The sequence below is a fragment of the Phycodurus eques genome, chromosome 19 (genome assembly GCF_024500275.1).
Source record: "Phycodurus eques isolate BA_2022a chromosome 19, UOR_Pequ_1.1, whole genome shotgun sequence".
NCBI classification, from domain to species: domain Eukaryota; kingdom Metazoa; phylum Chordata; class Actinopteri; order Syngnathiformes; family Syngnathidae; genus Phycodurus; species Phycodurus eques.
This window is the reverse complement of record NC_084543.1, coordinates 2278686-2301085: the sequence shown is the minus strand read 5'-3', so window position 1 is coordinate 2301085 and position 22400 is coordinate 2278686. Positions and strand designations below refer to the sequence as shown.

The 22400-nt window shown below is 42.5% G+C and overlaps 2 protein-coding genes across 4 annotated transcripts in view; one reads left to right on the top strand and one right to left on the bottom strand.

Annotated features, from left to right (window-relative positions):
- lhpp (phospholysine phosphohistidine inorganic pyrophosphate phosphatase) overlaps window positions 1–5104 on the bottom strand; it is a 34937-nt gene extending 29833 nt beyond the window's left edge. For both annotated transcript variants that reach the window (XM_061705426.1, XM_061705425.1), the window contains exons 1-6: window positions 4960–5104; window positions 4657–4844; window positions 3468–3621; window positions 3220–3283; window positions 2845–2937; window positions 2273–2364 (exon numbers count right to left, since the gene is read on the bottom strand). In XM_061705426.1, the coding sequence (XP_061561410.1) occupies window positions 2273–2364; window positions 2845–2937; window positions 3220–3283; window positions 3468–3621; window positions 4657–4844; window positions 4960–5090 (722 nt within the window). In that variant the 5' untranslated portion in view covers window positions 5091–5104. The remainder of the gene's footprint in view (window positions 1–2272; window positions 2365–2844; window positions 2938–3219; window positions 3284–3467; window positions 3622–4656; window positions 4845–4959) is intronic.
- Window positions 5105–5788: 684 nt separating this feature from the next.
- On the top strand, window positions 5789–14578 carry oat (ornithine aminotransferase). 2 transcript variants are annotated; one of them, XM_061706620.1, is made up of 11 exons: window positions 5789–5950; window positions 6886–7106; window positions 7596–7820; window positions 7889–7984; window positions 8380–8507; window positions 8670–8792; window positions 9377–9505; window positions 9583–9696; window positions 9897–10041; window positions 10115–10278; window positions 11963–14578. In XM_061706620.1, the coding sequence occupies exons 2-10, from the start codon at window positions 6902–6904 to the stop codon at window positions 10273–10275; spliced, it is 1326 nt and encodes a 441-aa protein (XP_061562604.1). In that variant the 5' UTR covers window positions 5789–5950; window positions 6886–6901; the 3' UTR covers window positions 10276–10278; window positions 11963–14578. The 2 variants fall into 2 exon arrangements, with proteins under 2 accessions (XP_061562604.1, XP_061562603.1); XM_061706619.1 differs by lacking the exon at window positions 11963–14578 and having other exon boundaries at window positions 10115–10872.
- The last annotated feature ends 7822 nt before the right edge of the window (window positions 14579–22400 follow it).

Here is a 22400-nt window from a genome sequence, read left to right as displayed (position 1 = left end):
TACATTGTAAACCATTTTGAAGGCGGCGGCCATGCGAGCTGCTGTGTGAAAATCTTTGTTGTGCGCTCTCATCTGCCAGACTCCTCCGGGAATCCACGACAGGTTTCTGCTAACTCGCAGTTTTCCCCCCACTTGTTTGTGTAGGTGTACCTAATAATGTGCTCAGGTGGTTATAAGACTTATGGGAGATCTGGGCTCACTTACCAATTCATTAGAAATGGCATCATGTCACACCCACCGCCATTCATAAAGCACCAGGCTAATGATCATATGAATGTATTTGAGGCGTTGTGTTTAATGACCCCTTTGGATGGTTGTAATTCCTGGCACTGTTCAGATCTACTAAATTTCCATCCCCTTTCATTTCATAAATGTGTTGTATGTTAAAGAAAGAGACATTTGTCAAAGAAACAGGCGCCGTTTCAACAGGCCTTATTGGTGTTCACAGTCAAACTAGTTATTATAAACCGCAGGAATAACAACTCTAATGGTCATGTGGAGGAAAAAAAAAAAAGGTGCAGCCTAGCATGTCCAGTACATGTGAAACTGATTAGGGCCTCCATTTTAAGACATGTGGTCGTACCCCCCCAAAGCTTTGTCAGACACAATCAAGTCAATTTAGGAAACACACATGAACATGTTCCTTCCAGGCCCGACGATATAATCCCATCACTTTTGTCTTATGAAATGTGTCGGAATGCCCACAGTATGGAAAGGAAGTCAAGAGTTTATAGGCGTACTCACACTTAGCCATTTGAAGCATGACTGTGGATTATTTCCAGTCATTCTGTTATTTCTCTAGTACAAGGTCAGGGTAATCATGAGTAACTGGCGAGAGGAGCGTGCGTGTTAATTATTATAAATACATTGGGTGTGTCTGCGGACTACTTTGACAGTGGATTGCTTCTAGTTGTTCTGTTCATTTGTATTGCATAATTTGGCAGTGATCAAGAATTACTGATCTAAAGAGTGCTGAGTGATATAATAGCTCATGCCCTAAATCTAATGCACACAGATAGGAAACAAACTGTCTGTAATTTGTGTCTTTTGTTCCCCATCTGCCAAACGCCTGCATGTTATAAAGTTAGTTGAGTTGAGGGCAACCACACTGTTCCCTGCCACCATACAGTGCTTTATATCAATTTTTTTGCTCCTTTATAGCGTCATGCAAGTTAACAATTCTTAATTGTAGGTATTCTGAGAGCTCTTGTGAGAGGCATGGTTCACATTGTACAATGCTTAAGAAAAGTAAACTCAAACTGGTCTGTTTTTTTTTTTTTTTAAATCTGGTTGCTTTAACCAACACCTCCAATCTCATCCCATTGAAGACAACCTCAAGGTTGACTCGTGATTTCAATAAGCTCTTTGAGAAGTCATTAGCCGAGAGGTTCAGATACTTTGAAGTTCAGATACCCTGTGCTGTTTTTGCGTATTGTTGTGACCTCAATGAGGTTCAGATAATATCTTACGACCAAATTATGCAGAAATCCAGGTCATTCCAAAGTGTTCACATACTTTTCATTCCTTGCAACTGTAACACAGCGGACCCAAAATGTTCCGAACAAGTCCAAACCGTTGTCATGCATGACAGTTTAGTGAGCATCCCTTAGAATCTACATAGGCATTTTACTATTTTGGGGGGGCTTTTTTTCTAACCCCGGAAGTTACACGAATTAAGCGGACTCTCATTCAAAGCACTGTCCTGATACTTCTACAGCCGTACGTGTCGCCACTTGTTAGCAAAGTTGTAGTTAGGAATTTTCTACACTTGAATGACTAAAGATAAATGTTATGCTCAAAGCCCAAATCAATGGCAGCATGTGAATGAAAGGGCTGGTACAACCCTGCATTTGAACTCATGCTACTTTGCTTTCACAGCTCTGTTTTTCCCCCTCGAGCAAGAAAAACACTTTTTTTCCTTAAATAATCAGCTCCAAGAATCCGTAATTGCACCATAGCCAAGGCACCCAAGCAACCTCATATCATATATTTGTCAACCGCATAGAGAGCTATTTTTGGAGGAGTCTCAATGAAAATGTAGAAACCTGGAAGTTAAAAAAAACAACAACAAAAAACAGGAAACTCAAAGGACCATACAACTGATGTCAGGGCGCCCTCTGTTGACAAGCGGAAGGGTTTTCCCTGCAGGGAGCTTATACACTACATTAAAATAGCTTTTTTAAAATTGTTTTAATTAAATTAAATTTAAAACGCTGCTTATAACGAATAGTCATCAGTGCCACGCTTCATCAGGGTCATGTAATTCACCAACCTGTATTTTCCCGTCCGGACTTGCACACCTTTCATTCCGCACTGCTGGGCACCCCCGATGTCGTTCACGAGATCGTCGCCAATCATCATCACCTGCCGGCGCAATAATAGAGTATTAGCAAGAAAAGAAAACGAGAAGTGTTCCACCAGGTGCCACGTGTATGATTCCAGTGAAGTTTTGACTACAAATATTTGGCGAGGACAATAATGCTGATTATTCAGAACACAGAAAAATGTATTTAAAAAGCCAGCCTATTGCTTGTTAATGGTCTTTCGGATAAAGTTCAGTATTTTTCATGTTTAGAGCTAAGGAGACGTACATTTTATCTTGGTCAGTAGAACCACAAAAAGAAAAAAAAAAGAAAAAATGAGTGACTCCTCATTGAGCTTGATATTGTATGCAAGGAAAAGATCGAGTAGGTTATTTGAAGTCCTCTGATTGAGTTGGGAAAAGCTTATCCCTTTAAAATTGGACCAGAAATAGCTTGTAGATATAAACATTGCGCGAGAGATAAGATTCAAAGTATACGCGCGGTCGTGGGGTGAGTGCTTTGCGGGCCTGCTCGGACGCACCTCGTGTGGCTGGAGCGCCATGTCGTTGAGAACGCTCCGGAAGAACGCAGCAGACGGCTTCCCGATGACCTCGGCCTCCACGTCGCAGGCGTACTTGGAGAACATTAAACACCTGATGAAACTCCTTTTTTGTCGCAATTCAACTTTAACCATCTGTTTATTGTACAGCGGTGCCGTGAGATACGAGTAAGTCGTCCACGGGCACGCTCGTAACTCAAATCACCCATTTTTGTTATGCGTTTTTTTTTAAAGTAAAAGAGCACTGTATAAATAGCAATTCGTGAAAACATGGGAATAAGTAAATATAGTGTATAAATTAAAGTGTTTGCGCATCATTATCACAACCAATCTCATCGAGTATGGCAGTCGCTGTACCTCCAGAGCCTTCATGTAAACTCCCACGTCTAGCTTCAGGCCGTCCGTCTCCTTGTAGTACTTCCTGCGGCGAGCGAGCGAGCGAGAGGTTAACCATTACCATTACAAAAAAAAAAAAAAAAAGAGCCCGATGAGAGCCAATCACACACTCAGTCGCACTGAACATTGCCAAAGACATGGTGCATGGTTGGAAACTTGTCATAGTATCGTACAGCCCAAGGTAAATGTACATATAATATCCTCGTTACCCTTTCCCGAGAGAGAACAGCGTCGGCTTCTCCAGGCCGATCAGGACCCTGAACGCCTCGTTCAGGTTGGCGTAGGAGAACTTTTCGGCCGCGTCGCCTATCACCACGCAATTGGGATCGCTCGTGTCTACGCCGTCAAACTCGGGAAGGAGCGCTGTTGGGAGAGACAGTAAACATGCCATTCATTCATATGTTACATAAAGTCCATTCACTTTGTCATTCGCGTTTTGTGTAATCACAATCGCATTTTTGGAGCGACGTGAGCGACAGTAAAAATGCTGCTCTCAATGCATTCCAGTGTTATATAGGAAAAAAATAATACACAAAAATTATTCAAACAAAAATTCATAATGGCAAAAAGAAAAATCAAGAATAAAATGAACAATAAATGACGCCTTTATTTCAAAATAGTATTACTGATGACGTGAAAATACTGTACATACAAAATAAAGTTAGACAAATGAGAAAAATATTCAAAACATTTCAAGAACTAGGAACGGCAATTCCCTTGGAAATTGCATGTGAATGCTCAGATAATCACATTTACAACATTTAAAATATGCAGTACGTTTTTATAAAAGTCTTCTTTAAAATCCACTGAGAAATAGAGTGAGCTAACTCCCTTTTTGTCACTTTTAATTTTCAAGTGCAAAAATGAACAGAGCAGCTGATAAATAGTGAATGAAGGTTTATTTTCAATTTCTACTTAAAGGGGTCAGTCCGTAACTGTGCGCAGCACTTTGCCTGATTCATCTGAGTCCATTTCTAAGACTCAGAAAGTAAGTAGTGCCTTAACTTGGCTGCCAGTGTGCCTGCATTTCAGCATAGGTGAAGAATAATTATAATTTTCCATGAAATATAGATAGATTTGACAGATGTTTGGACAAATATTGCAGCAGGGTTACCCTCTTCTTTCTCTCATCCCAGTTTTTTTCTTTCAGGCAACCTAGATGATACTGGCCAGGATCCAAACTATGACATTTAAATTGTTGACAGTGTCCAAAATAATCTGAGGAAACACACTATTTCGGTAAAAACAAGTGATCATTGCCATATAATTCCTCAATCTTTTATTGCAGCCATAAAACGTAAAACTCCTCAGCAAAATGAAAAAAAAAACCGAGTTGGCCCACTCTAGTTGTCAGTGGCTCAAAAATACAAGACGACGTGAAGCATGAGCCGGCAGTACCGTCATACACCAGCAGGTGGGGCCGCAGCCCTCTTTCCCTCAGCAGAGCAACCGCTGCAGGTGCCGGAGAGAAGACGTCACTGACACAAATGTCAAACCCCAATCTTTGGAGTTTTGCCACAAACTTCTCTCTCGCGGCCTGAGTCTCATTGGTACAGAATCTCAGCTTCAGGTCGGAAGCTTTAAGCCTTCAAAAACAAATTAAAAAGTAAGGGAGGGTGACGAGAATGGCGGTCACTTGATATGAACACGAAGTCTCCAATGTGCGTGTGTGTGTGTGTTTTAGTGCCGTTCAACACTCACTTCTTCACGGCTTCGACGGAGCCAGGAATGGCCACCCCGCCGCCCTCCCCGCTGTCATATAAAACTCCGCACATATCCAGTATGACGCCTTTTAAACCCGTCGAGCAGCTTGTCCAGCTGCTGTCCGCCATGACGAGGCACCCCTCTCGTTATGCGCATGCGTGAAATCGCTGCAATCGTATAGGACCCGGATGTAAAAAAGAAATATTAAAAATAAAATACTATTTATTTTTGTTAATGTTTGACATTCGAGACAGTAAGTCTAAACCTGACATATAAAACAACATTTGTTGAAAATATTCAATTTGCAAGATAGACAATTTATACTCGTCAATACATAAAATACTACAAAATAGGAGCTAGGGATAATAATAGTATAATTTTATACTATTGAATAATAGTATAAAACAACAGTTTTTAACACCATTTTTGTTTTTAGAGTTAAATATTGTACCCATCTATTGTCTGGTTTCCTTAAAATTTAAAAAACTGAATGACAGAATTTGGAGTTGCGGAGATGAACGTTCACAAGAATAATTATTAAATCTATAACAAACACTTGTCACCATTATTGAAGAAACCTAACTACATTTTTCCAATGAAGAGTGAAGGCAGAGTCAATATAATCAGTCATAGATCAGGATACATCTTTCCAGAATTTGTTAGGGCGGTACCAGTGTTTCAGGGGACATTTGACAAAATGAACAAACGACATAAATGTCTTTTATTTGGAAGTAAGAAGCAACTGAAGCCGACTTTGGGTCCCGCAATCAAGGCCGACGTTCCGTCATGGGGCGTGTCTAGTGACGTCACGCCGAGGCGACTTCCGTCACTTGTGCTCGTCTTTGCATGGCAGGCGACTACCCTCCATTCGCATCCGTGAAGCCAAACTGTTCGCAGGCGTGCGACATCGGTGAAACACAAACCCCGAAGATAGCCAGGCGCACGACACCTCCCAGGACGCTCCTGAAGTACTTTTCACCCCATTCTGGTATTTATTTCCATTCTTTGTTCTCTTCGTGGCTCGATTCGCTTCTGTTTCACTTGACAGCTAAGCTTAGCTAACCTTTGCTAACTTGAACGCTCATGCGTGTGTCCAACGTGGACGTGGTGAGTTTGATCGTAACTGACGTGACATGCGACGAATCAGCCGACGGCAACAGGTCTTTTATTTGTTATTTTTTTAGTTCCATGTTGTGACGTAGGTAAGCGGTGGGTGGAGGGGGCAGTATTTGGAGGCTGTTCCCCAGCAGCCAATCATCTTTCAGGGGCAAGTTAAGCTGTACTGCACAGGCCAAATTGTTTGGACACTTATCAATTGGCAGTGTTATCTCGTTTTATCTAGCTCTTACGTAGAATTGTTTCTTTTTTGTACAGAATGTCCACAAATTATCTTTGCAAGTAAAAATAAATATATTACAAAAGTAGTTGACGATATCCTGTATGTTATGTATATATGTATCAGATTTGTTCTATAGTGGGGATATATTTGCATTTGTGTGTTTCACCTTGAACCTGCATTCAAACTATTTTGCTTGACATCTGATTTCAAAACAGTTACCCAATTTATTACTATAACAAAATGTTAAGAGACCAAATGCCGGGGCTATAATGTAATAATAGATGATTTTCACTTATAACAGGCCATCACAGGGCTGCTGTAACTGCAGGTTTGACACCCGTGCTGCGTTATGTGCTTTGTGAAAGAGACTCATAGTTCATTCGACCTGGCTGAGCATGGCAGAGTTTCACAAAGCCAGGAATGAGCTGATTTGGCATCAAAGGCTGTAGGGAGCTTTTGAGTTTGGTCTGCTTAAACTCTGACTGGTTAGCAGGGTAACAGCTTGACACGGGAACTCGATCAACCGTTATACTTTTAATAAAAATGCGCCTTGACTGGCTGTGTGTCAAACATTGTTCCCTTAGACGCAACCACACCAGAATGAAGTCAATGATTCTCCAGCTCACTCGCAGCCTGCGGAGCGCGGCGCCACTCGCCGACCTCCGTGGCGCCCACTCGGCGGCACGTCCCGCCTCCACGTACAAGTCAGAAAAGATGCTCACCTCCGAGGAAATCTACACTCGTGAGCATAAGTACGGCGCGCACCACTACCATCCCCTGCCTGTAGCGCTGGAGAGGGGCGAGGGTAAGCTAACACGATCACATGACCGAAACTTCCCACACCAGTTCCTAAGTCCTTTGTACACAAAAAGCTGGTCGAGTCTCGGGTTGGGTAATATGGTCTTAAAATAAAATCTCAAAAATATATATATTTTTTTCCCCTCACAAAAGTAACATTTTTGCTGTTAGTTTATTTCCCCCCAACACAACGTGAAAATGATTGTTGTGTGTTTCTTAGCGGGAATTAAGCGTTGTCGTCTGTTTTGAAAAGTGGCTACATTTTTCACTGGTTAACTGTGTCGTAAAACAAAATCGTCCAGACAAATAAACACGAATCGCCCAACCCTAGCCGATGCCAACTCCAGGTCCCATCAAGCTAACGAGAGTGGGAAGAAAAATCCGAAAAATACAAACCTCTGTGCTCCTTGTCAAGCAGCACAAACTCATGGGACACTTCATGCAACGCACCAGTCACACGCTATCCAAATCAATGTCCTCGGCCACTTTTCCTCAGGCGTCTACGTGTGGGACATTGAAGGCAGCCGCTACTACGACTTCCTGAGCGCCTACAGCGCCGTCAACCAGGGCCACTGCCACCCCAAGATCATCGCCGCCCTCAACGCTCAAGCCTCCAAGCTCACGCTGACCTCCCGAGCCTTCTACAATGATGTGCTGGGCGCCTACGAGGAATACGTTACGACCATGTTTGGCTACGACAAGGTCTTACCCATGAACACCGGTAAGGAAAAATGGGATAGTTTCCGTACTGGGACCATCCGAGAGACACTGACGCCGGTCTCTTTGAAGGTGTGGAAGGCGGTGAGACGGCGTGCAAGCTGGCTCGTAAGTGGGCCTACAACGTGAAGGGCGTTCCCAAGGACAAAGCCAAGATTGTTTTTGCCGGTGAGTCAAACCCACCAAATGAAAACAGTGAAGCGTTGGGAGTGTGGTCGCCTCGGTTACGCGCTCTCTAGTATTGTTTTCGTCTTCGGAGACATTCAATGTCTTTATGTCTCCAAAGTGTTCTCTGTCAATTGACTGACTGTCGTCGTACTAGAGCGGCTCCAACTACCCGAGACAAATTCCTTGTGTGTTTTTTGGACATAATTGGCAAATAAAGATGCTTCTGATTCTGTTAAACACAGCCGTCGGTGCACTTTCATTTGCTTTATTGAACAAACGGTGAGAAAACAAACGCATAATAAGCAAACTCATAGACAAGCTGCTGTTGGCCACAACTCAGACCAAGTCACTCAACATGCAGAGCGGAAAATTGTGTGTGCATCTTTTTGGAGCAGATGGGAACTTCTGGGGCCGCACCCTGGCAGCAATCTCCAGCTCCACGGACCCCAGCAGCTACGAAGGCTTCGGCCCTTTCATGCCCGGTTTTGAGCTGGTCCCGTTCAATGACGTTCCCGCACTTGAGGTTTGGTTTGAGATCCTATCAAACAAAATAATGGACTGATATGGACTGTGCTGCTTTTTTGTACCGGAGATCTTTGTTTCACCATAACTGCAAATTGCTCGCTTTGTCTGTGTAAACAAAAAGGGAGATTGATCACGTTTGTCTTGGCACGTTTTGTTGCAGAAAGCCCTCCAGGACCCGCACGTCGCCGCCTTCATGGTGGAGCCTATCCAGGGCGAGGCGGGCGTGGTGGTGCCTGACACCGGCTACCTGACCCAAGTCAGGGAGCTGTGCACGCGGCACGATGTGAGTACACACTCTGAACAGGACGCCATTTTAGCTATTCGGAAGCCCGGCGAAAGACAATCGAGCGAGCCAAATATTTGTGCGCAAGGGCCACATTTGATTTTTAAATGGAAAGATGAGCCAGTTCAGTCAATGTCAGTGAACATGGTGAGAAATGAGAAGTAAGTGGCACTTCCTACAGTTTTCCAAGTTTCCCCATAGTTGGGAGTATTGGTCGATCCAAACAGCACCGTCAAACAAAGCAGCGGTCAATCATTCAAATAATTATAGAACTTTCAGTGCCACGTAATAAAAATATTTAGGTACCGTAATTTCTCGTGTATAATACGCATCCCCAAACTTGACCTCAAAATTCTGGAAAACCCTTCTACCTATGTGTAATGCATTTTTACAATGCATGATTTTGCTTCTACCCATATGATCAAAACATGAAGTAGGATCTGTATTTTGTTAGTTTTTTTCCCCAAATAATTATTCTGAAGTTAACCACTTGAAAACGTTATCGTTTTTTTTAACTTACTTGCTCTTATTTTGAAATTCACAGCCCTAAGTGTATGATGTTTGTGCGGAAATTTCTTTTCCAGGTGTTGTGGATCGCCGACGAGGTGCAAACGGGCCTGGGGCGGACCGGCCGGCGTCTGGCCGTGGACCACGAGCGAGCGCGTCCAGATATTGTCATCCTGGGAAAAGCTCTCTCGGGAGGAGTCTACCCTGTAAGTCTTCTTAAAAACAATCTCCAATGATCAATTTTGTTTTTTTCTGCGACGTGTAACTGTCACATGCGCGTCAGGTGTCTGCCGTGCTGTGCGACGACGAGGTCATGCTAACCATCAAACCCGGGGAGCACGGGTCCACGTACGGCGGGAACCCCGTCGCTTGTCGCGTGGCCATCGCTGCCCTCCAGGTCAGAGTTTCATTCAATTTGTTTGAAAACTTTCGCAGTTCATTTTTGAATGATAGTATCATGTTTATTTATATTCTTTGGCAATTTTACATGAAAGCAAATGTTATTCTACAAAATTTTTTTTCAACTAAATTGATTAAGCAAACTGAGTTTGTGTGTTTGTCCCGCCCACCTGCTGCCTTGAACCCGACACTTTGCAGGTCATGAAGGAGGAGCAGCTGGTGGAGAACGCAGAGCGAATGGGACAGCTGCTGCGCTCGGAGCTGAGCAAGCTGCCGTCCGACATCGTGACCACGGTGCGGGGCAAGGGCCTGCTCAACGCCGTCGTCATCAAAGAAACCAAAGGTACCGGGACCGTTTCGCCACATTTGCGACGAGAGAGATGCTGACGAGCTCGACTCTCTTTCGCCCCGCTCAGACTACGACGCATGGAAGGTGTGCCTGCGCCTGCGCGACAACGGCCTGCTGGCCAAGCCCACCCACGGCGACATCATCCGCCTGGCCCCGCCCCTCATCATCAACGAGCCCCAGCTGAGAGAGTGCATCGACATCATCCACAGAACCGTCGCGTCTCTCTAAAATGTACAAACATCAAAGTCATCCCTTAGTTTTCAATTGAAACTTTCAAATGCACGCTTGCGCACGGAATGACGAAAAAAAAATCAAATACTCCGTAGATTGGCGTAAAGTTTTGACATCGCTCTGTTCGTGATGTTACTTCTCTCGAAACATCAAAAAGAAATTCGCGTAACTTTATTTTGCAACACAAGACTTTTTCCCTCATAAAAATATGCGTTTTTTTTCCTCCTAGCGACTACTCTTGTCACGTTATGACTTCTCAATGTTTATTGAAAAAAAACTCCCATGAGCTTGACTTACCTTATTTAAATAATAAATAGCGACTATTCCAGCTTTTCAGACTTTTCAGCATTTTTTCTCCTAGCGACTATTCTTGTCACGTTATGACTTCTCAATGTTTATTGAAAAAAAAAACTCCCATGAGCTTGACTTACCTTATTTAAATAATAAATAGCAACTATTCCAGCTTTCAGACTTTTTACTCTGACTTTATTCCCATCACACTGTCCAGTTACATTAAGACATGACTTTTTTGATGAGATCACAATTTTTGAGGATATTACTGTAGTAAAATAACATAAAATTCTATTCTGGTAATATCTGTCTGTCTTATTAGAATTGGAGTAAAATTACAACTTTTTGTAATAACTTAATTCTGGTAACATCTTTAGTTGTCTTTTAAGAATGGGGAGGCTTGCAGAAGAGAACAAAAGCGCACAGTGTCTCCAATCCGACAGCACAGGACAGCTCGTTATTCCGTATGGCAGCGAGCCGAGCGAGGCCCGCGAGTTTGCTTGCGAAGTATGAGAGGAATCCGAGGTTGGCAGCAGCGAGCGAGCTTTTATCGCCAGGTGACACAAACAACGCGAGCGAGGCCCCTCGACGATCGGGGGCCGGGGGGGGTGTATGCGTCGCGCTCGGCCGTCGCCACCGGAGCCCCCTTTCCGCAAATGAGCGGTGACAGGATGGGAACGTTGAGGTCCAAAGGTTTGACAGTCTCAGAGCAGCCTGAAGACTCTCTGAGATGTGTTGCCTTTGGGCAAAAGTATTAGGACAAATCTCTTCGAGGCAGCAGAGGGAAACTTTTCATGAAAAATACTGAATTGGAAAAACAACCTTCACGTAACATTGCAACTTGTAATACAGAACCCGAATAGTGAAAATCTGTAATGTAATTGCTTATAGAAGCCACAAGATGGTGGCAAAGGACTGCTTTTATGTAAATGAAGCTCCTCAACTCACTTCAGATCATTTCCTTGGCACAAAGATGCCACCAGATGGCGCCAAAGCAATGCTTTGAATTATTTGGCCTGAGCATGAAACGGCAAATAGTTCAGGCAATAACGTAGGACAGTTACTTAAAAAAAAAAAAAAAAAAAAACTGAATAAGTAAACTTGCCTTTTTTCATATTAACATTATACAACGCATGAAATTAAAACCTTTTCCTCAACCCTTTTCTCTTATTGCTGAACAAAACTATTCTTGGTAACATGACAAATTTTTTTGTAATAATGACTTTCTTCCAGTAATGCAAATTGCAAAACAAAGACTATTCAAGCTACATTACAACTTATTTTCCCTTCAAAATAACGACTTTATTCTTGTAACATTAAAATGGAACAATTCATCGCAATTTTTGTTCATAGTAACATTATGAGTAACCTTGATTTCTGCATTACCCTGTAGGTGCAGTCAAGTTCAAGAGGCTCATCCTGATTTGGCTCCCTGTTCCCAGCATCGGTTATTTTGCCCACTCTCCCAGAAACTATTTCGTCCGGACAAAATGATGGAAACGAAATGTGCCCTATTCCTAAAAATGTAATTCATGAAAACATCATGAGTAGTAGGATCACATTAAACAAGCTCTACAGCTATGAAATGCCAACTTGAGAATAAGGAGTAATAAAAAAAAAAAATTCTACCATTGAGAAAATCATACTAATGTCGCTTCTGCGTTACGTTTACGACATCCGAGCGCAATGATAAATGACACATCAGCCTTAAATAGAATTGCGCAGGCACCATTTTTCCCGTTTGAGTTGCCACTGGGGAAAATCTCCACTTAAGATGGATGAGGCCCAGCGTGGCCATTAAAGCGCACGTCCCCTCCCAGGAGCTTTCGACACATCTTTCCATTAGCACGTTTGACTCGTGCTAATGGAAATAATGCTTGGTGCACACGAAAAAGAAAAGGCATCATCACACCCCACACACTTTTTCACTTGTAACATTACAACTATTGTCGGGATTTTACCTCCCGACCTGTTACGTCACTTTTTTTTTTTTTTGAAGAAACAATTCAACCTTGCTCAAAAATATGACTATTATTTCATTTTGGTTTGTAATATTTCCTGCCAAATTTTGCGCCACTGTTTTTTTAGGCAGTATAGAGGAAGGAAGGAAGGATGGATGGATGCTTAAAATTACGCTGAGGTTTGGATTCCGTAATTTCGTACAATTTTAGTGGCGTATTCCCCCCGCCCCGAAGATATCGGTCACAATTACAATTTTCCCAAACTTCACATAACGTTTTCTACAAAATTTTGCTCCGTTGCTTTCGTACTAGCACCGCTTAGGTGAGCAGTTCGGATTCCGACGGTTTTGTATGACTTTCGGAATAAATGTTTTCCCCCGCGAAAATATCGGCGACATTTCAAATTGCTACAAACTTCATATTTTTGTCCAAAATCTTGCTCCACTGCATTTTGCTTGCATTCCTTAAAATATGCTGAGGTGAGTCGTTCGGATTCCGAAGGTTTCCCACGACTTAAGAGGTGTATTTTTTCCTGGAAAATGTCAATTACATTCAGAATTTTACTAGCATGACTTAAATTTCTCTAAGGTGAGCACTTCGGATTCCCAAAGTTTCGTACCAGTTCAGATGTGTATTTTTCCCTGAGAATATTACAGAATGCATAATTTTTAACTCTGGACTTTTAGTACAATTTCCCACTTTTTAAGCTAGCTTTGCTTAAAAGTGCTATTGCTTACGCTGAAATGAACTGTTCTGATTCCGAAGGTTTCGTACGACTTCAGACGGGCTAGGGTGTCCCTGAGTGTTTAGTCAAATACGTAATTTTTGCTTTCTTTAATTATTGTCGGTCGCTTTTCAAGCTACAGACACACAAAAGCAAATCCTGTAGCTCAAGCTTGCGCCGTGTGTTCCAGCTGGTGCAACACACCTCCCAATATAACTTTTTGGCCCTCCAAACTCCAGTTTCGGCTTTCGCTTCCCTGTCGGTCTGTTACAAGCGACCGACTCCCGAAGCTTTCACGTGGCAAGTGCGGATGCGAAGACTGCCATAAAATCTGCCTGTGGATATTTGGAGAAGCTGAATAACGCAGACAGACAGACTGGCAGATCCTGGGCCAAAAAAGTGGCTCGAACACAGATCACGCTCAAAGCCAAAGACGGGGAAGAAAAGGTCAAAGGCAAGAAGGAACTGTCAGCTTCCACTATACATATAGAAAGGGAAAATGAATGCAGAAAATGGATGCTTAATGGTGCCCAGAGGAAGTGTGGAGGAGGAGAAAAAACAGTAGCGGTCATTGTGAATGTCCTCGGAGAGGATCCAGGAGGGGGAGGAGGGATGGATTTCGGGTTAGAAGGTGACACTAACGAGCCGAGCTTTGGGCTCGCTGCCACCGAAGCGCTCAAGTGTCATAAAGGAGAAATCCCCGTCGTCGTCGACTTTCAGGGCGCACGACGTCGGTGGCGCGTGTCCTCCACGTCTCGGTGCAGAATGTGGAAGTTAGAGAGTTCAGAAAGATATGTGAAAAGTCCGTGATGTAAAACCAAAATACAGTGGACTCTTGCTATACAAATAGCAAAATTCAGAGAATTGATGCTTGCTTGTTTCTATGCGCCCTGCGATTGGCTGGCGACCGGTTCAGGGTGTACCCCGCCTTCCGCCCGAAGATAGCTGGGATCGGCTCCAGCGGCCCGCGACCCCACTGAGGATAAGCGGTAAAGAAAATGGATGGATGGATGAAAATTATGAAGCATTTATTTTGATGCAAAATTTCATTCTAATTATACATTTATGTTTATATTCTGAAAAAATATCTATCAATGAACCAATTATTTGATTTTGAAATGAATTGAAAAAAAAAATAATTGCAACAAATGTCAGAGGACTTTTGATGAGCTGAATCACAGGTGTCAAAGGCAAGGCCCGGGGGCCACATTCATTTATGTGGCCCGCGAAAGCAAATCCAGCGCGTCGACTTCATGTTGCTAAAATAACATTGTAAATTGTCTTCAGTTTTAAAAAAGTTGATTGCAAACATTTTTGTTCCCAATCCCCATTTAAAAAAAAAAACAGAAGCCAGTAAAAAGTTAAACAATTAACTTTTTACTGGCTTCTGTTTTCAAATATAGTTCGTCATTGATTTTGTGTGTGTGTGTGTATCCGTAATACCAATGAGGCAATTGTACATTTACTGTATATGCGTTCATGACGGCCCTCCGAGGGAAACCATAACTACGATGTGGCCTGCAGCAAAAATGAGTTTGACGACCCTCGTCGAAATGCTCAGTGGGCCACAATAATGAACGGAGCGGGCCGCACGGACTTTGCCCACCCCTGGTGTAAAGAATGGCGAGGGGCTGGGCAAATAAATCATTCTGAGGAAGGCGATGGAAGTGCACCCAGACCTCAAAACGTGGCATTGAAAGTGCGGTTAACGGAAAGGTCAGTGGTCTCACGTGAAGATGTGCTCTAACCTTTTGTCTTTCCGCGAGAAGACAGCAGGAAGGAAGGCAAGCAGCGAGGACGTTCACGTGACGGGTTAAAGGCGAGTTTTGTTATTTCAGTGTCGAAAGCCAAAGAAAAAGCATCAAAAAACTCTGAGCTGAGCCAATTTGGATGGATTGCGGACGTTTCGTATGACCGATGAGTTTAGAAAGTTTACAAAGTAAAAGTTTGACCCAAAAACATTGGTCACATTGTGAAATTTTCGAACGATTTTGTAAAACATGTTTGTCCGCCGCTTTTTACGAGTGTTGCTAAAATGAAATTTTGATATTGTGTTGTGCGTGATTTGTATTTATTTTGTTTCTCTTTAAGCAACCCGTAGACGCTGCGGGCTCCTTTTGTAAGTCTCGTCAACAAAAAGGACAAGAACTAGCACAAGAGACCAGCTTCCGGGTCCCAATATTAGGGTGAGCAGAGCAGCATTGCTCGTTTCTTACGGCTTTTTGTAGACGTGTTACTACATCCCACCGAGCGCTTCCGAATATTTTCATCCTCTCGTATTAGAAACGCTGTGCCAGCATCACCTCTATTAGCCTCCCGATGACTTCCTCTCCACATCGGCTGCGTCTGCGCGTTTCTTTTGTTATTATTATTTTTGCACAGATTCTAATTCCTACTGCTACATCGCTATGCACGGAACGGCTCCGGCTGCGTGGCGAGTTCAGTGACACCGCGGAACCCGCCGCCTCCTCGAGTAATACGCAATGAGCTATGAGAGGAGACGGGAGCCTGCGGGATGAGACGTTGGTGAGCCGCCTCGCTACGGCCGTGCGCGTGCGCATGTGTGATGTTTCGCAATCAAGCTTACCCGTCCAAGCGTGGCGAGCAGCTGGACCCGGCTGGTATTAGTATGCCACCCGGTGTCCCCGCAGCCACAGAGACGACGTTCGAATAGCAGCCCGGCCTTGCCTTTTATGCACATACATAGAATTAGCGCCTGCACCACTGACCGTTTTTCATAGTCGACGCTAACGTGATACAAGTCGAGTCCATTAATCGATGACGCCATTGATATTTTTTTTCAGCACCGTACAACCCGACCAAAGAACGCAACGATTTACCGACTTCAAGCTTTAAACGTCGATGCGGAGTAGTAAAGTCGACTCGTCAATTGGTCAACTAATCGGTGTAACCCTACGATAAATGTAGTTTCCAAATTAAGTACATTTAAATTGAACATTTTGAAATGGCAGAAAAAGGTGAAAACAAGCTAGAATGAGCCAGGAAATCCAAATCCAAATCCAAATGGATTTTGGATTTCATTATTTGGAATGAATGAATGAATGAATGTTTACGCGCCCAATCCCATTCCTTCACTCGGGATTACGTGAGCCACTTCAAACATTGCACAACACTTTCACTTCCTTGTTGGCAAGTCAATAAAAAGGGATTTTACTTTTCTTTTCCCAGTCATTTTATTTGAATAAAAATAATTAGAATCCTCTTCCACTTTGTAGAGAAACTGCATTTTAGTAACTGCAGATTTATAGCTTCACTCGTCGCATTGCAATGAAAGTCCGCTCTGTTTGTCGCCTCAAGCGTCGCTTTTGTCTTTAAAGGGGACAAAAAGGGAATTTTTGTGTGTGGGGGCTGAACTGAGAGGGAACAAACAGATTTAGTTTTTTTTTCCCAAAATGCAACGCTCCGTGCGCTGATGGAGAACCCACGAGTGACGCCGCCACTGCAGTGGAGAGGCTGCTTGTTATTGCCCAAAGCCAACATGGCCGTCTCTCTTGATGTTGTTTTCATGGAAACTTCCAGAAAGAGAAACTTTTCAGTTTCAGAGGAAGACAAGAGAAAAGCCTACTCGAATGGAACCAACATCCCAAATAATGGCAGACAGGGTGGGCCAAATGTAGCTTTACACTATTTAAAAGAACTTGGGGAAGGAAGGAAGGAAGAGATTCTTGGATCAGAATCATCTTTACTTTGCCAAGTATGTCCAAAAAAAACACACAAGGAATTTGTCTGCGGTCGTCGGAGCCGCTCGAGTACGACAACAGACGGTCAATTGGCAGAGAGCACTTTGGAGACAGAAAGACGACTTAGGAAAGGAAGGAGGAAGGGGAAGGTAGAAGGGGAGTCTGCAAAGAGGGAAGGAAGGAGGAAGGGAAATGAATGCTTTGTCAGGGTATCAAACTGGCGGCCCGGGGGCCAGATCCGGCCCGCCACATCAGCACGCCGGAGACCCACGTGAGGAAAAGCGGTACGGAAAATGAATGAATGACTTTTACAATGTTATCCTTGTAGCGTTACTTTTTTCCCTCCCAAATTACTACTTACAATTGAAATATTACAAAATGGTCGTACTGTCAACATTTTTCTTACACTTATTATTGCTGTAAATTCTGTTTCCTGTTAGATTCCGATTTCATCATGCTTACGATCTTACGTTATTACAACATTATTCTTCTGAGATTACAACTTTTCTTATACCAAGTTAACATGTTTTTTTCATAAAATGACTTCCTTTGGTATAATTGGGGGAAAAAAAAAAATTCTTGCACTATTACAGCGTTATTCTTGTCAAATTACAACTTGTTCCACTAAAATGACAACTTCTAAGATATATTCCAAGAACAAAGCGGAAACATTATTAAAACAGTTGTCATTTTACAAGAAAAATGCAATACAAAGGAATAAACAAATGTCCTTACCCACTTTGTGTGTGTTGTGTTTTAATGCCTTTCTGTTGCCGTGCGTCTGTTAGCACGGGCGGACAAACATCTTGCGCCTCGTTGTTGTCGCAGCGCACGCAAGCAGTCACGCCGGCATGTGCGCAAACTGCGCGCGCGCTCTTCTTGCCGAGTCAACGAGCTCGGGCGTGAGTTACGGGCCTGTCAAAAACATCCATCGATTAAATGAAGGCGGCTCACGTTCGCTAGATGAATTTGGGAAAGCGCAGACTGGAAGAACGAGAGTGGATCGTAGCAGCTGTTGCGGCGAGGAGGCGTGCGGGTGAGCAAAAGCAACGTCGGCGGGAGGACGTTTATTGCTTCTGGTACCGCCGGCCGTCCGGGGCGCTGAGCTCACGTCCTGCGACAACACTGGACGCCATACATCGGGAGGCGGGTACCGAGGGGGAACCCACGGGAACCCACGTCGTCATTGGACCCGGCGGCCTCGTCGTCATCCAAACCAAAAGTCGGCATTTGTTGTTTTAAGTTGATTGATTACAAGAAAAATCGGCGTAAGAAATGCAATCGTCATTCAGAACGTGTAACTGCAGCACTAGGAGAAATCAATTGTCATTTTAAAATAACGTAAAAAAAAAATTTTAAAAATCAAGTTGTAAAAGTACAACAGTAAAGTCCTTTTACAAAGACATTTTACAATAAAATTAATCACAGACTCAAGCGTTCCAAGCATGTAGAATGATCCGACACAAAAAGACTTGAGCCCGTATGAATGTTGAATGTTGTCATCTTTCACTGAATATATAAAAAAATATATATATTCAAAAGCCGCCAAAAACAATCACTTCTGAAAAAGAAACGACAAAAAAGTGGAGTTAGCCCACTCTAATTGTCAATGGCTCAACTAGAGGCTCAAGTGAACTACGGTGGGCTAGCCCCGTTTTTTGTCTTTTTTTTTTTTTTTTTTTTTTTTTTTTAAAGAGAAGTGCGGAAATTAAGGTTTAGTTCCAAGTTTGACATATAGAGGGCAGGCCAGTTTTGCACTAAGCACTTTTCAGGAGTCATCACTGGGCCAAAGTACTTTACATTCATAAAGCGAAGCGCTGTGACTACCGCGCATTGTGTGCCTTTAAGTATTCACAGCGCTTCGTTTTTTCCACATTTTGTTGTTACAGCCTTATTCCAAAATTGAATACATTCATTTTTTATTTTTATTTTTAAATCAAGAACATTACCTCCCCCAGGGAGGCACAAACATTTGATTATTGTGCCGAGAGATCAAAATTACGCGTCCAAGTGAGTTAGAGGAGATAACGGGCAACATTGAAGGAGGCCTCAGTGTGCCTTTAAAAGGGCCCAAGGTAGTCATCTGCACACAGCTGATAAAGACCCTTGCAGCTCATTAGTATGCATGAGGATGCATTCCTAATTGCGGATAATCCCATGCGTTATTCTTATTTTTTTTTTATTTTTTTTTTGCATGTTCTATTTTTGGGTAATGGTTACTGATGATTGAGTGACGTAAGTCGTAAGCTGTCACGCTTAACGTTATGTTGCCGCTGCCAAACTGATGCAACAAACCTGTGTGTGTGTGGGGGGGGGGGGGGGGGTGTTAGAATTAAAGCTGCTAGCAGCGTTGAACCAAACTAATGAAAATTAATATTATAGCTGCAAGCGGTAGTGAAAGGGCCCTAATAATAATAACAATAATAATAATGATGCTAATTAAAGCTGCAAGGAGTGTTGAACAGGCTCCAATAGTAAAGAAATAGTAATAACTAAAGCTGCAAGCAACATTGAATGAACTTTAATTATAACGACAACAAAAAAAGAATTATCGCTATAGCCGCAGGCAGCGTTGAACAGTAATAATGCATAATAATAATAATAATAATAAAGCTGCGAGGAGTGTTGAACAGCCCAAATAAAGAAATAATAATAATTAAAGCTGCAAATAGCATTGAACAGGCTCAATAACAAAAATAATAAAGCTCCAAAAATTTTAGAACAGATCCTAATAATAACACTAATAAAGCGGCAAACATCGTAGAACAGGCCCTAAGTATAACAAAAACAATAATAATGAAAGCTGCACACACTGTAGAAAAGACAAATAACAAAATATAAAGCTGCGAGTATCATTGAACAGACTAATAAAATAAATAATTAAAAAAACTGTGAGCAGCTTTTAGCAAGCCCTAATAACGCTCCAGGCATCATTTAATGGGCTTTAATAATAACGGAAAAGTAATGACTACAGCTGCAAGCAGCGATGAACAGGTCCATCGTAGTCTACTGACACTACTGCTAATAATACTAATAATAATAATTAAAGCTACAAGTAGCATTCAACTGGCCTCTTATACCTGAGCCGTATGTGAAATACCCATTTTTGGTTTTTGCATTTTGGACACACGAATGCAACCTCAGTGCAGTGATTTGTTATCTCTGGGTTTGCTTGGAGGAGGCTCGTTTGTTTGGGGAAATGTAATTTTCTGGAGGAGGCGGCCGACGCTTTTTCTCCAGAGGTGCGGAGCTCATAATGTCGCCGTCTTTGCTTCCAGGCACAAAAACAATCATCCACAAAGGGGCCAGAGGTCTTTTATTTTTATTTTTATTTTTGTTTGTCTTTGTTTTTTATTTGTCTTTATTTGACTTGGCCTCTGATTGGTCCAAATTTGCAATACTCACTATCACCACTTTGAGGTGCAAAGCAGTTATGCTAGCATGTTTGTTCCATTTATACCTTTATATTGGGCAAAAAAGTCAAAGCCAAATTCCATTTGAAATTTTACATTTAAAAAAAAAAAAATATATATATATATATATATATATATATATATACATGTTTGTGTGGACTTGGCCTCTGATTGGTCCAAATTTGCAATACTCACTATCACCACCTAGAGGTACAAAGCGGTTCTGCTAGCATGTTTGTTCCATTTCCGTCTTTAAGTCGTGCAGGTGATGAGATTGAAAGGTGGACTTTTGCACCAGCATGTTACAGTATGGCAAGTATGCAAAACAGTCAACATCAACTGACTGTATGAAGCACAGTTGGCTGTAAAGCGCCCACCCTCCAATTTTTTCCCCCCCTCCGTCCGAGGCGTTTGCTTTTCCACTCGGCTCTCCGGCACCTCAGTGACGAGCGCTGCGAGGGCCCCGGTGTTTTTTTCATTTATTTATTTATGTATTTATTTTCCAGATTCCCAAATTTCTGAAACACAAATCGTCGATTGTTATGTTCCGCGCTGACGGACGCTTCCTATATTTATAGTCCGAACTTAAAATAGCTCGGCGAGTGATCCCTTCCACCGAGCTGTGGGGGCGAGAGGGGTAGTGGGGGGGTTGCCCCGGTCAGGATTGAAACACTGCTCTTATTGTACGGCCATGGAACATGACCTTCATTTGTACAGTCACGCTGTTAAACCATTGGCATGCTAACACAGCACGAGCGTAGCATAGCACATCCTAGTCTAGTATAAGGTAGCAAAGCACTTTTCCGCTGTTGAAGGCGATCGTTGCGCCTTTATCAAGTGGGACCGCATGTGTGAAATGAATAGAAGCGCACATCTGCGAGTTCACCCGAGATGTCGTCATGCCTCCACAAGCTCTCCTTGGAACCGAAACGCTGAGTCAAGCTCGAGCCGGACCACCAGACGTCCCCCCCACCCCACACCCCTCACCCCACGGTTTCTACCCCCCGGGGTGCTAAAACCAGACATGGCAACAAAAAAACTTGACAACAAAATAAAGACGACTCATCCAAAGTCTGAACTTCCCTCACAAACTTTATCACGTCATTCCCCCCCCCTTCCCCCCACCTTTTTAATAAAAGTTGACATGATCCTCATGGAGCCAAAAGGATTCATAAGGCCAGATGATGAAATTCTGAAAAAAATCTACACAGTGAGTGAGAGTGAGACAGACAGAGCCCGCGAGGAGGCCGCCTGCCTGCTCATCGCAATAAGCGCGAGCAATAAGAATGCAAGTCGACGCCGTTTGAAAAGCGTGCAACGGCGCGTCCTTACTAAAACATACACGCGCACACGTACGATGCGAGATGAATACATGGCCGTTCATTCAAGATAGATTTCTTTGAAATACTTTGTTAATGCATTTATGTATTGACTGAAAAAACATTTTTGTCGATGAAAGAGTAATACATTTTTTTTAATCTCCAAATTTGATGATTTCAGAAAAAAAAATCACTTTATGCATATAAAAAAATCCTCTTTTTTTCTTCCATTTTTGGGGAAGAGAAGCAATTGCAATTTTTTAAAAATCATTTGATTAAAAAAAATCAATGAAATCTTAATGAAAAAGTTATACTCTTGAAACAAAAAAAATCTATTTTTTTTTCAAATGATTCATTTCCATATTTCTTATGAAAGTCAAAGGAACGTTGGCTTTAGAAAATTGTTAACTTTTCATAACCTCCAGATTTTGTGATGAAAATAGCTTGTTTTTTTACTTGTTGATTGAAAAACAAAGAATGTTTTGATATTCCCCTGGGAAATAAAGAAAACATTTGGAGATATAGTACGTGGTTTTCATTGAACATCATTTCAAATACGAACACTTCCAGGCTCATTTAGTAGCAAATTGTACAGAAAGCACATGACTGCACATTATAGCCATAAACATTTGCTTCACTGAGCCTTATGATGTCATTGTACGCAAGAAAAAAAGCAGAATTCAATCTCGATAATGCGATGAAGAATTACAAAA